Below are 13,085 nucleotides of genomic sequence, written 5' to 3'. Positions count from 1 at the left end.
TGTTTAACATCTACATTTACATTACTCTGCACTTCACAATTAAGTGCCTCGCAGAGGGTTCATTGAACTACCTTCAAACTACTACTCTACCATTCCACTCTTGAACAGCGCACAGGAAAAATGAATACTTAAGGCTTTCCGTGCAAGCTCTGATTTCTCTCATATTATTGGTCATTTCTCCCTATGGTAGGTGGGCACCAGCAAACCATTTCACACTCTGGGAACAAAGCTGGTTATTGAAATTTCGTGAGAAGGTCCTGCAGCAGCGAAAAATGCCCTCGTTTTAATGAATGTCACCCCAATTTGTGTACCATATCCATGCCACACACTGCCCTATTTCACAATAATACAAAATGAACTACCCTTCTCTGGACCTTTTTTATGTTCTCTGTCAATCCTGTCTGATATGTATCCTCCACTGCACAGCAACACTCCAGAATAGGGTGGACAGGTGTAGCATAAGCATTCTCTTTAGTAGACCTGTTACTTTCTCTGTGTGTTCGGCCAATAAATCACAGTCTTTGGTTTACTTTCTCCACAACATTATCTATGTGATCATTCCAATTTCAGTTACCTGTAATTGTTATCCATAAGTATTTAGTTGACTGATTTGTGTGATTGATTATGTAACCAACTTTTAGCAGTTTCCTTTTGGAATGCACATGGATGACTTCACATTTTTCATTAGAGTCAACTGCTACTTTTTGCAATACACAGTATCTTGTCTAAATCATTTTGCAATTCGTTTTGATCATTTTGCGAGAATACAAGACAGTAAATGACAGTGTCATCTGGAAACAGTCTCCTAACTCATTTATGCAGATCAGGAACAGATCTACAATTTGAGCTATCTGCCATTCTTCACGCCAACTATAAATTTTATCCAAGGCAACTTGCATCCTCCCACAGCCACTCACTGACACCTTTCCATACACTACAGTACCATCAGCAAACAGTTACAAACTGCTCCTTAGACTGTCCACCAGATCATTTATGTATATAGAAAATGACAGCAGTATTATCACATTCCCCTGGAACTCTCCTGACAATACCCTCATGTCCGATGAACACCCACTGACAAGGACAATATACAGAGTTCTGTGTCATTCAAAACACCTCTGACCCACTCTCATACCTGGGAATCTATTCAGTATGCTTGTGCCTTAGTCAATAGTCAGCAGTGTGGAACTGTGAAAATGTTTTATGGAAATCTAGTAATATGGAAGCATCCCTTGCCCTACACTCACGGTTTGGAGAATCTCATGAGAAAGGGCAAGATCAGTTCTGACCAAGTGATGCTTTCTAAAACTGGGCTGATTTGTGAACAGGAGATTTATCCCTCTCAAGCGAATTTATTACATTCAAACTAAGAATATATTCAAGGTTTCTGCAGCAGACTGATGTTAAGATGATATTTGTAACTGAAGACTTTTTGTCAGTTGTTATGAATTGTGACCTTTCTAGCAGAAGTCAAAAATCCAATCACACAACTGAGACAATACTCCACACAGGAACACAATTTGATTAGAAGTCACTTATGAGGAAGCATGTCAAAAGCCTTTTGGAAATCTAAAAATATGGACTCAATCTTACATCCCCTGACAATAGCACTTATTACTTCGTGAGAATAAAGAGCTAGTTGTGTTTCCCAGGAATGATGTTTCCTGAATCTGTATTGTCGATTGTTTTCTTTGAAGTAATTCATAACATTTTAGCACAGTATATGTTAAAAAGTCTTACCTCAAATCGACATTAGGAGTATAAGAACTCTTCGGGATTCACTTTGTGACTATGTAACAAAATATTTGAAGCTTTCAAATGGCTGCTTCTTCGAGTCAGATTAAAAAACATTGTAGAGAGTGTGTTCCCCTGTCTGACTTCTTTACTAATCCTAAACCATACACTTGCACTGGAGCCTTGGAACCAGCCAATATTGCTTGGATAAGTGAAATATACTCAGATGGCATACCAAGCACAAGCAAATCATTTAGCAGTTTCCCCCTATCATGACTATCAAAGGCCTACTTTAAGTCTACATAGAAGGTCAATATTATATTCATACACATCATCATGTACCTGCCTCAGCAGAAATATCTGACCTGTTAACCTATTAGGCTGAAATCCACACTGATTTTCTCCTAGAATCTCTTCTGCATATGGAACTCGCTTGTTGCAGATAATACCAGAAAATATCTTACAGTTACATTCAGCACAGTAAACCCTCGGTAATTGGAACAACAAATCTTTTCTCATTTCTTATGGATTGGTTGGATTAACCCGAAAGTCTACTCTTCTGGGAATCTTTCCAGATTTCATATGAATTTGATAAGTTTGTGAATTCACTTATGGAAACTAATTCCCCCACTTTTTAACAGGTCTGCAGTTATTTTATCAGTTCCTGATGTTTTGTAGTTTTTTAGACAGTGAACTTCATTCCATACTTCCTATAATGTGGACTGCTGTTTCTCCGGATCTGCATCATAGAGGAATGGCTGCTCACTATTGGTAGGATTGCCCTCCTGAATTCCCTTTAAGTATTCTCTCCATCTGTTTACAATACCTTGTATATCCACCAGCAAATTTTCCTCTTAATCCTTACATGCAGTTCGTTACCAGTCTATAGTCTTGAGTTCCTTCTTTAATTTTCTTATAAAACTTTCTGCTCTCATTCCTCTGATAGTGCTCTTGCATCTTTCTTTTTATGGCTTCCCTTTTTTGTCTCCTACATGCCTTTGCTGCCTCTATTCTTGTTTCACTAGATAATTCCTGATTTGATCTTGTATTTGATTGTAAGCACTTCAGTCTTGCTTCCTGTTTCTGTTCCACTGCTTGTCTACATTCATCATACCTATCTTCAGTTCTAAATCTCCTTGTTTCGTCCAGTATTTCATTCATCTGCAGTTGTCAGAATAGCATTTTTAATAGAGCACCATTCTTTGTCTATATGGTCTTCACTATCTTTTGTTTGTAACTCCTGTCTCAAGCTGTTCTGATGGTTTTTAAAAGCAGGCCTATCTTTCAGATGTTCCACAATCCATTTCTTTACTCTGGTACTATTTTGGCAGCCATAGCAAGTTTATGACTCATTTTGGCTCAAAAATGAAATCAGCTCCTTAGAAAGTGTACTTATTTTCCATATCATTATTATTAATTTCATCAGGTTCACTTTCTTTACCAAACATGCATCTGAAAGCCTCTTCTTTGCCCTGTCACTTTGTAGTCACCAAGGACGATTTTGGTATCATATCTAGGTATTCTATCACAAACCACCTGCAGCTGATCATAAAAACCATCTAGCATGTCTTCATCTGACTCTTCCTGCAGCTGTGCACATAGGTCCCATATTCCAAATTAAAGCACTGGTACATCCATATTCCTGTTCCTTGGTGCATTTCACCTCTGGATGGGCAGTCTAGCATTCCCTGTTAAATTACTCAATGACAGGCTTTTTACAACACAGGGTATCAACCCTGTGCTCATCCTCCAGCCTGGAGGCTCAGGCTTTCATTTTGATGTTAGCTCCACTAGAGAGGTTGACAACCTAGTCTTCAAAGACCTCTCCTCCTCCCTCCCCCCCCCCCCCCCCTCCACCTACATCCCAGTCTATGGTGTGGCTCCTCTGCTGCAGCCAATCTGGCTTAGATCTCTTTGCCAGCAGCTATGCTACCACCAGTACAGGTGCGTACTTGTGTGTGTGTGTGTGTGTGTGTGTGTGTGTGTGTGTGTGTGTGTGTGTGTGTGTGTGTAGGGGATGAAAACTGTGACAACCACTCCTCCTTCCCTCCCCCCCCCCCCCCATCCCCCCATAGTTCACATATTCTACGGATGAATACAAACATCTGTTGAATCCAGCCTCTTTTCCATCATTCATATTCCTACTGCGCAGATTCATCCAACTTCTGATACACAGGCATATACCATAAAATGTAAAAAAGATCTAGACCATCTAAAAAGTTGTCATAAAATCTATGAAGAGAGCAAACCTGGAGTAGTCCATGCCCTTGTGCAAATTTGTCAACATTCTCCAGAAAGTTTGCTGTGTTTTCCAAAGCCCTCTTGACACTGTATGGTGAGTATGACATGTTTTTCTTCATTAAACCACTCAGAATTGTTGCTGAAAAATCACAAAATTATTTCATTATAACAACATGCATTTTAGTTTATAAAAAAACATGTAATTAGGACAAGCAACCAGTGATTAACAGATTTGTGATGGATTATACATAGGCATGCTTTCAGATCTCTTAACTGCACTAACTTACTCTGATCTATTACTTCTAATGGTGTTGTGTAGCTTTGTGCAGTATTGAATTGGGTGTATCAAGTTTTATCTGAATTTAGTGACAGCCCATTTACAGAGAAAAAGTTATTGTTTTCGCGAACATATTATTTACCCTTTGAAGTTACTCAACACCAATTGATTATACGTAATAGCTAGATTGTAAGCAGAGAGAATTATTTCTGCTTCTTGGATATATAGTAAAAGATCATTTATATATCACAAGAATAAGAGCAGATCCAATATCGATTCACTGTAGTACAGAAATCGAAATTTACACTAAGTATCTTCCTTAGGGAAAGGAAAAGCCACGATGGAGTAATGCCAATATTATGAAAAGGAGATGTTCAGTCACACGCACACATTGTCTCTGGTCAATGAGGCCAGACACCTCTGCAGCCAGAGACAGTGGTCATAGGTGTTTGTTTTCTATTTTACAAGAAGGCATTTTGAATGAAAGCTCAAATGTACAGCTGTCATTTTGTTGTGCTTATCTCCAGAATTAATTGCAGGATACATCTGAAACTTTGCACATAGTAGCTTACCAACACAAGGTCTTAGAATATAAAATTTCATTCTGCTACTTTTTCCAATAGTTTACAAATTGAGCACAAAGTTGACAATTTTTCTAAAATCACCAAAACTGGCTATTTTTGGCCCACTTTTACAAAGTCTTGTGCAAACTCTTAAATCATTTTCACTAGAAAGACCATACTGTATTCGGTTTTGCAATATGAGCGTAGAAGGCCCTACAAAACAATTTCCTTTCCAGTGGGCCCATGGCTTGTATAAGGTCAAAGGACGATAAATTTTATTTCAAGTACAATTTTTTTGCTGCACTGTGTATTTGTTTCCTTGTACTGATACAATTTACATGATGAGCCCGTTTTGGCAATTTTCCACTGTCAATCGTACATCTTAGCTGGTATGACGTGGTCCAATGGCGTCTTGGCACGTAAATGTTCATTGTCCTTTTGTTATGACACAACCACATTATTTGTATGTTTACTTTTAATTTTGGTTATCCTGTAAAGTTACTTTCTGACAGCTTTTCTGACATAAGGCATTGATGGAGCCAATGCTATCAAAAAAACAACTTTACAAGATAACGCATATTAAAAGCAAACATATAAATGTAGACTGGCAATGGCAAGGAAAGTGTTTCTGAAGAAGAGAAATTTGTTAACATCAAGTATAGATTTAAGTGTCAGGAAGTCGTTTCTGAAAGTATTTGTACGGAGTGTAGCCATCTATGGAAGTGAAACGTGGACGATAAATAGTTTAGACATGAAGAGAACAGAAGCTTCCGAAATGTGGTGCTACAGAAGAATGCTGAAGATTAGATGGGTAGATCACATAACTAATGAGGAGGTACTGAATAGAATTAGGGAGGAGTTTGTGGCACAAATTGACTAGAAGAAGGGATCGGTTGGTAGGACATGTTCTGAGGCATCAAGGGGTCATAAATTTAGCATTGTAGGGCAGTGTGGAGGGTAAAATTTGTAGATGAATACACTAAGCAGATTCAGAAGGATGTAGGCTGCAGTAGGTACTGGGAGATGAAGAGGCTTGCACAGGGTAGAGTAGCATGGAGAGCTGCATCAAACCAGTCTCAGGACTGAAGACCACAACAACAACAACAACAACAACAACAACAACATAAATAATGTGAACATAACAAAAAGACAACCAACATTTACACTTCAAGATGCCATGTGGACCACATCATACCAGTTAAGACATACATTTGACAATAGCAAATCACCGAAACGAGCTCATCATGTAAATTGTATCACTATGAGTGAATAAATACATAGTGCAGGAAAAAACTTGACTTTAAATATGTTGTCCTAAATAAACAACAACAAAAGAGGAAGTGGATCGAAAATGAACCCATATTCCACTGGCAGTCAAATTAAATGTAGCTTCTTTTACCATGTTCTAAAATCGTCTAGTACTCTCTGTGGAAAATAACATGAAAAGCCTGATGACTAGGAAACGAACTTGAGTAAGAAAAACTGCAAATACTTTTTTTGACATCTCTAAAGCATTCAGCTCCAGCAAATTCATTTTATAAAAAATGAGATGGAATAAGGACTCCAACAGAAAGAATAGTTTTCTCTTTTGTGTGGCTCTAATAATTTGAGGAAAACACATTTGAAAAGTATAAATTTTGGGTTCTGTCACATCAAAATTTCTTCCCAAACAATCTCCTCAGTCACCAACTCGCCAGCAGTATAGTTTTCTTCATGACATTCTACAGTAAATTCATGAAACCTGTAAAAAAATTTAAAAAATTGAAGTTGCTTGAAGTAAATATAAGGTTAGTATCCTAAAAGAGACATCTTATACCTGTGGCTCTGGCGTCTGACGTTTATAAAAATGTATTATCAGCTTGGGGTTCTGTATAACGAAACCATTATCAGACTTGGGAACCTGTGGTAAAGAAACTCTCCCTTGGCTGTTGTTGCATAGCTGTCAAACATGGCCCCTATGGTGATGGGGGTGCTGGTTTCCTCACTTTAAAAGAAACCAGCAGTGGTTAAGCCACCATGGACCACAGCAACAGAGTTAGACAATTTTTCCATCAGTATACTAATGTTCCAACCTAACAGCAAACTATGCTAACACAAAATATGCTATAAATTAATCCAGAATTAAAGTAGCACATCAAAAGCATTACACAATATGAAGACATACTAATAGCTCTCCATAACATGAATCCATTTTTAAAAAATGCCAGGAAAACTGCTAAAAACTTCATCAAAATTTACACAATGTGAAATCCACAGGCTATTTATAGATGAGTGCTACAGCTATTATGAAACGATTTTACTACCATGACCTCCAGTGCCTAGATAATGTACAGTTAAACTGTAAAGTTTATAACAAGTTGAATGCTGAAGTTACAGCAGGTACACAGTGTGAAATATGTCATGATGAGTTGTGATTAAAAGACACCCCTTTCTTGACTTTTTCGACTTATTCGGACTGTATCTCACCTCCTAGTCATCAAGACTGATATTGCCTAAACAACTACACAACATAAAGATGTCACATTTAATTTGAGTACCAGAGGAATATGGGTCCCATTTTCAATTCACTTCCACCTTATATGTTCACACTGCAAAACCAAACAGTTATTTTTAGATGGTTTACAAGATGGTCATTATAATGAAAATTGTTTAAGAGAGTTTGCAAAATACTCTTTCGTGAAAGTGGGACAAAAATTTTTGGCATTTTTAGAAAGATCATCAGCTTTGTACTCAATTTGTTAACTACTGGAACGCAGCAGGAGAACGAAATTTTCTATTCTAGGACCTTGTACTGGTAAGTTATTACATGCAGAGTTTCAGACGTATCTCTCAATTAGTTTCAAATATATAAAAAACTAAATTCCACAATTTTCAAGCTTCTATTTTTTCGGAGAACTTAACTTCAAATTTCTGTATGAAAAACGCATATGAAATCTGTTTCTATTTTTTAACTTAAGAGAGTACAAAAAGTTGCACAAAATGACCTAGTTTTGCTTCTTTCAAGAAAAGATCACCAGAAATTTGTCTTGGAATTGCCTAAAACTCACAGGTACTCTATTGATAGCTGACTATGGGGGATTTTGAAATGATTATACCCCAGAAGCATTGGCTCAATTATCGTAAAATTTTACCAATGTTAATGGGGAACATGCGCAAGTGTTCACAAAAATTTTCAACAAAATCTGTGATGGTCATGGCCTACACCACTTGGCAGCCTTTTTATTTTACATCAGCACAGTGAGCTAACCTAGAACTTCCTGCTGTCAGAACTTGGGCACACTAAAAATCTTTAAACTGCTAGTTATTTTTACCAGTACTGATATTTACAGTACGAGTTACTCACATGACACTGCTCAGTATCAACAGTTAATGTTCTTTTGAAAGAATGTTTTTGTTGTTGTCATCAGTCCAAAGGCTGGTTTGATGCAGCTCTCCATGCCACTCTATCCTGTGCAAGCCTCTTCATCTCCAAGTAGCTACTGCAACCTACATCCTTCTGAATCTGCTTACTATATTTATCTTTTGGTCTCCCACTATGATTTTTAACCCCCACACTGCCCTCCAGTACTAAATTGGTGATCTTTTGATGCCTCAGCATGTAGCCTACCAAACAATCCCTTCTTCTAGTCAGGTTGTGACAAAAATTTCTCTTCTCCCCAATTCTATGCAGTAGTCCTAATTAGTTACATGATCTATTCATTAATCTTCAGCATTCTTCTGTAGCAACACATTTTGAAAGCTTCTATTCTCTTCTTGTCTAAACTGTTTATTGTCCACGTGTCAGTTTCATAAATGCCTATACTCCATACAAATACTTTCAGAAAAGACTTCCTGACACTTAAATCTATACACAATATTAACAAATTTCTCTTCTTCAGAATCTCTTTTCTTGCCATTTCCAGTCTGAATTTTATATTCTCCCTACTTTGGCCATCAGCTGTTTTGCTCCCCAAATAGCAAAACTCATCTACTACTTTAAGTGTCATTTCCTAACCTAATTCCCTCAGCATCATCTTATTTAATTCAACTACATTCCATTACCCTCGTTCTGATTTTGTTAATGTTCATCTGATATCCTCCTTTCAAGACACTGTCCATTCCATTCAATTGCTCTTCCTTTGCCGTCTGACTGAATTACAATGTCATCAGCAAAACTGAAAGTTTTTATTTCTTCTCCCTGACTTCAATTCCTACTCTCTCTCTCTCTCTCTCTCTCTCTCTCTCTCTCTCTCTCTTCTCAACCACCGTTTCCCTTTAATACCTCTTACATCTTATAACTGCCATTTGGTTTCTGTACAAATTGTAAATAGCCTTTCACTCCCTGTATTTTACCCCTGCCACCTTTAGAAATTGAAAGAGAATTCCAGTCGATATTGTCAAAAGCTTTCTCTAAGACTACAAATGCTATTAACATAGGTTTGCCTTTTCTTAACCTACCTTCTAAGAAAAGTCTATGGTAACTATTGCCTCATGTATTCCTTTATTTCTCTGGAATCTGAACTGATCTTCCTCAAGGTCGGCTTCTACAAGTTTTTCCATCCTTCTGCAAAGAATTAGTGTTTTTCAGCCGTGACTTATTAAACTGATAGGTCAGTAACTTCAACATCTATCAGCATCTGCTTTCTTTAGAATTTGGATTATTATATTCTCCTTGACGTCTGAGGGTATTTCACCTGTTCCATACCTGTCATTCATCAGATGGGAGTTTTGTCATGGCTGGCTCTCCCAAGGTTATCAGTAGCTCTAATGGAATGGTGTCTATTCCCGGGGCCTTGATTTGACTTAATACTTTCAGTGTTTTGTCAAATTCTTCATGCAGTATTATATCTCCCTTCTCATCTTCATCTATGTCCTCTTCCATTTCCATAATATTGCCTTTTCAGTAGTTGCAGGGGCAACAGCCTGGATGTTTGACTGATCTGGCCTTGTAACATTAACCAAAACGGCCTTGCTGTGCTGGTGCTGTGAACGGCTGAAAGCAAGGGGGAAACTACAGCAGTAATTTTTCCCGAGAGCATGCAGCTTTACTGTATGATTAAATTATGACGGCATCCTCTAGGGTAAAATATTCAGGAGGTAAAATAGTCCCCCATTCGGATCTCCGGGCAGGGACTACTCAAGAGGACGTGGTTATCAAGAGAAAGAAAACTGGTGTTCTACGGATTGGAGCGTGGAATATCAGATCCCTTAATCGGGCAGGTAGGTTAGAAAATTTAAAAAGGGAAATGGATAGGTTAAAGGTAGATTCAGTGGGGATTAGTGAAGTTCGGTGGCAGGAGGAACAAGACTTTTGGTCAGGTGAATACAGGGTTATAAATAAAAAATCAAATAGTGGTCATGCAGGAGTAGGTTTAATAATGAATAAAAAAATAGGAATACGGGTAAGATACTATAAACAGCATAGTGACGGCATTATTGCAGCCAAGATAGACACAAAGCCCATGCCTACTACAGTAGTACAAGTTTATATGCCAACTAGATCTGCAGATGACGAAGAAATTGATGAAATGTATGATGAGGTAAAAGAAATTATTCAAGTAGTGAAGGGAGACAAAAATTTAATAGTCATGGGTGACGAATTCAAGAGTAGGAAAAGGGAGAGAAGGAAACATAGTAGGTGAATATGGATTGGGGCTAAGAAATGAAAGAGGAAGCCACCTGGTAGAATTTTGCACAGAGCATAACTTGATCATAGCTAACACTTGGTTCAAGAACCATGAAAGAAGGTTGTATGCATGGAAGAACCCTGGAGATACTAGAATGTTTCATATAGATTATATAATGGTGAGACAGAGATTCAGGAACCAGGTTTTAAATTTTAAGACATTTCCAGGGGCAGATGTGGACTCTGACCACAATCTATTGTTTATGAATTTTAGATTAAAACTGAAGAAACTGCAAAAAAGTGGGAAGTTAAGGAGATGGGACCTGGATAAACTGACTAAACCAGAGGTTATACAGAGTTTCAGGGAGAGCATAAGGAAACAATTGACATGAGAATGGGTAGCTTTGAGGGATGCAATAGTGAAGGCAGCAGAGGATCAAATAGGTAAAAAGATGAGGGCTAGTAGAAGCCCTTGGGTAACAAAAGAAATATTGAATTTAATTGATTAAAGAAGAAAATACAAAAATGCAGTAAATGAAGCAGGCAAAAAGGAATACAAACGTCTCAAAAATGAGATTGACAGGAAGTGCAAAATGGCTAAGCAGGGATGGCTAGAGGACAAATGTAAGGATGTAGAGGCATGTATCACTAGGGGTAAGATAGATATTGCCTACAGGAAAATTAAAGAGTTCTTTGGAGAAAAAAGAACCACTTGTATGAATATCAAGAGTTCAGACGGAAACCCAGTTCTAAGCAAAGAAGGGAAAGCAGAAAGGTGGAATGAGTATATAGAGGGTCTATACAAGGGTGATGTACTTGAGGACAATATTATGGAAATGGAAGAGGATGTAGATGAAGATGATATGGGAGCTACGATACTGCGTGAAGAGTTTGACAGAGCACTGAAAGACCTGAGTCGAAACAAGGCCCCCGGAGTACACAACATTCCATTAGAACTACTGACAGCCTTGGGAGAGCCAGTCCTGACAAAACTCTACCATCTGGTGTTCAAAATGTATGGGACAGGCGAAATACCCTCAGACTTCGAGAAGAATATAACAACTCCAATCACAAAGAAAGCAGCTGAGAGAAAGCTTTTGACAATGTTGATTGGAATACTCTCTTTCAAATTCTGAAGGTGGCAGGGGTGAAATATAGGGGGTGAAAGGCTATTTACAAGTTGTACAGAAACCAGATGGCAGTTATAAGAGTTGAGGGGTATGAAAGGGAAGCAGTGGTTGGGAAGGGGGTGAGGCCGGGTTGTAGCCTATCCCCGATGTTATTCAATCTGTATATTGAGCAAACAATAAAGGAAACAAAAGAAAAGTTCGGAGTAGGTATTAAAATCCATGGAGAAGAAATAAAAACTTTGAGGTTCGCCGATGACATTGTAATTCTGTCTGAAACAGCAAAGGACTTGGAAGAGCAGTTGAACGGACTGGACAGTGTCTTGCAAGGAGGGTATAAGATGTACATCAACAAAAGCAAAATGAGGATAATGGAATGTAGTCGAATTAAGTTGGGTGATGCTGAGGGAATTACATTAGGAAATGAGACACTTAAGGTAGTAAAGGAGTTTTGCTATTTGGGGAGCAAAATAACTGATGATGGTCGAAATAGAGAGGATATCAAATGTAGACTGCCAATGGCAAGGAAAGCGTTTCTGAAGAAGAGAAATTTGTTAACATCGAGTATAGATTTAAGTGCCAGGGAGTCGTTTCTGAAAGTATTTGTATGGAGTGTGGCCATGTATGGAAGTGAAACATGGACGATAAATACACTCCTGGAAATTGAAATAAGAACACCGTGAATTCATTGTCCCAGGAAGGGGAAACTTTATTGACACATTCCTGGTGTCAGATACATCACATGATCACACTGACAGAACCACAGGCACATAGACACAGGCAACAGAGCATGCACAATGTCAGCACTAGTACAGTGTATATCCACCTTTCGCAGCAATGCAGGCTGCTATTCTCCCATGGAGACGATCGTAGAGATGCTGGATGTAGTCCTGTGGAACGGCTTGCCATGCCATTTCCACCTGGCGCCTCAGTTGGACCAGCGTTCGTACTGGACGTGCAGACCGCGTGAGACGACGCTTCATCCAGTCCCAAACATGCTCAATGGGCGACAGATCCGGAGATCTTGCTGGCCAGGGTAGTTGACTTACACCTTCTAGAGCACGTTGGGTGGCACGGGATACATGCGGACGTGCATTGTCCTGTTGGAACAGCAAGTTCCCTTGCCGGTCTAGGAATGGTAGAACGATGGGTTCGATGACGGTTTCGATGTACCGTGCACTATTCAGTGTTCCCTCGACGATCACCAGTGGTGTACGGCCAGTGTAGGAGATCGCACCCCACACCATGATGCCGGGTGTTGGCCCTGTGTGCCTCGGTCGTATGCAGTCCTGATTGTGGTGCTCACCTGCACGGCGCCTAACACGCATACGACCATCATTGGCACCAAGGCAGAAGCGACTCTCATCGCTGAAGATGACACGTCTCCATTCGTCCCTCCATTCACGCCTGTCGCGACACCACTGGAGGTGGGCTGCACGATGTTGGGGCGTGAGCGGAAGACGGCCTAACGGTGTGCGGGACCGTAGCCCAGCTTCATGGAGACGGTTGCGAATGGTCTTCGCCGATACCCCAGGAGC

At 39.2% G+C, this 13,085-nt stretch overlaps 1 protein-coding gene across 2 annotated transcripts in view; it reads right to left on the bottom strand.

Moving 5' to 3' along the window:
* The window catches only part of LOC126176858 (tripeptidyl-peptidase 2), a 347,489-nt gene that overhangs the window by 193,961 nt on the left and 140,443 nt on the right, over positions 1-13,085 (bottom strand). For both annotated transcript variants that reach the window (XM_049924044.1, XM_049924045.1), the window contains exon 10: positions 3,984-4,114. In XM_049924044.1, coding sequence (XP_049780001.1) covers positions 3,984-4,114 — 131 coding nt within the window. The remainder of the gene's footprint in view (positions 1-3,983; positions 4,115-13,085) is intronic.

Source organism: Schistocerca cancellata, chromosome 3 (genome assembly GCF_023864275.1).
Source record: "Schistocerca cancellata isolate TAMUIC-IGC-003103 chromosome 3, iqSchCanc2.1, whole genome shotgun sequence".
Classification (NCBI taxonomy): Eukaryota; Metazoa; Arthropoda; class Insecta; order Orthoptera; family Acrididae; genus Schistocerca; species Schistocerca cancellata.
The sequence above is the reverse complement of the archived record's forward strand: the minus strand, read 5'-3'. Positions and strand labels throughout refer to the sequence as shown.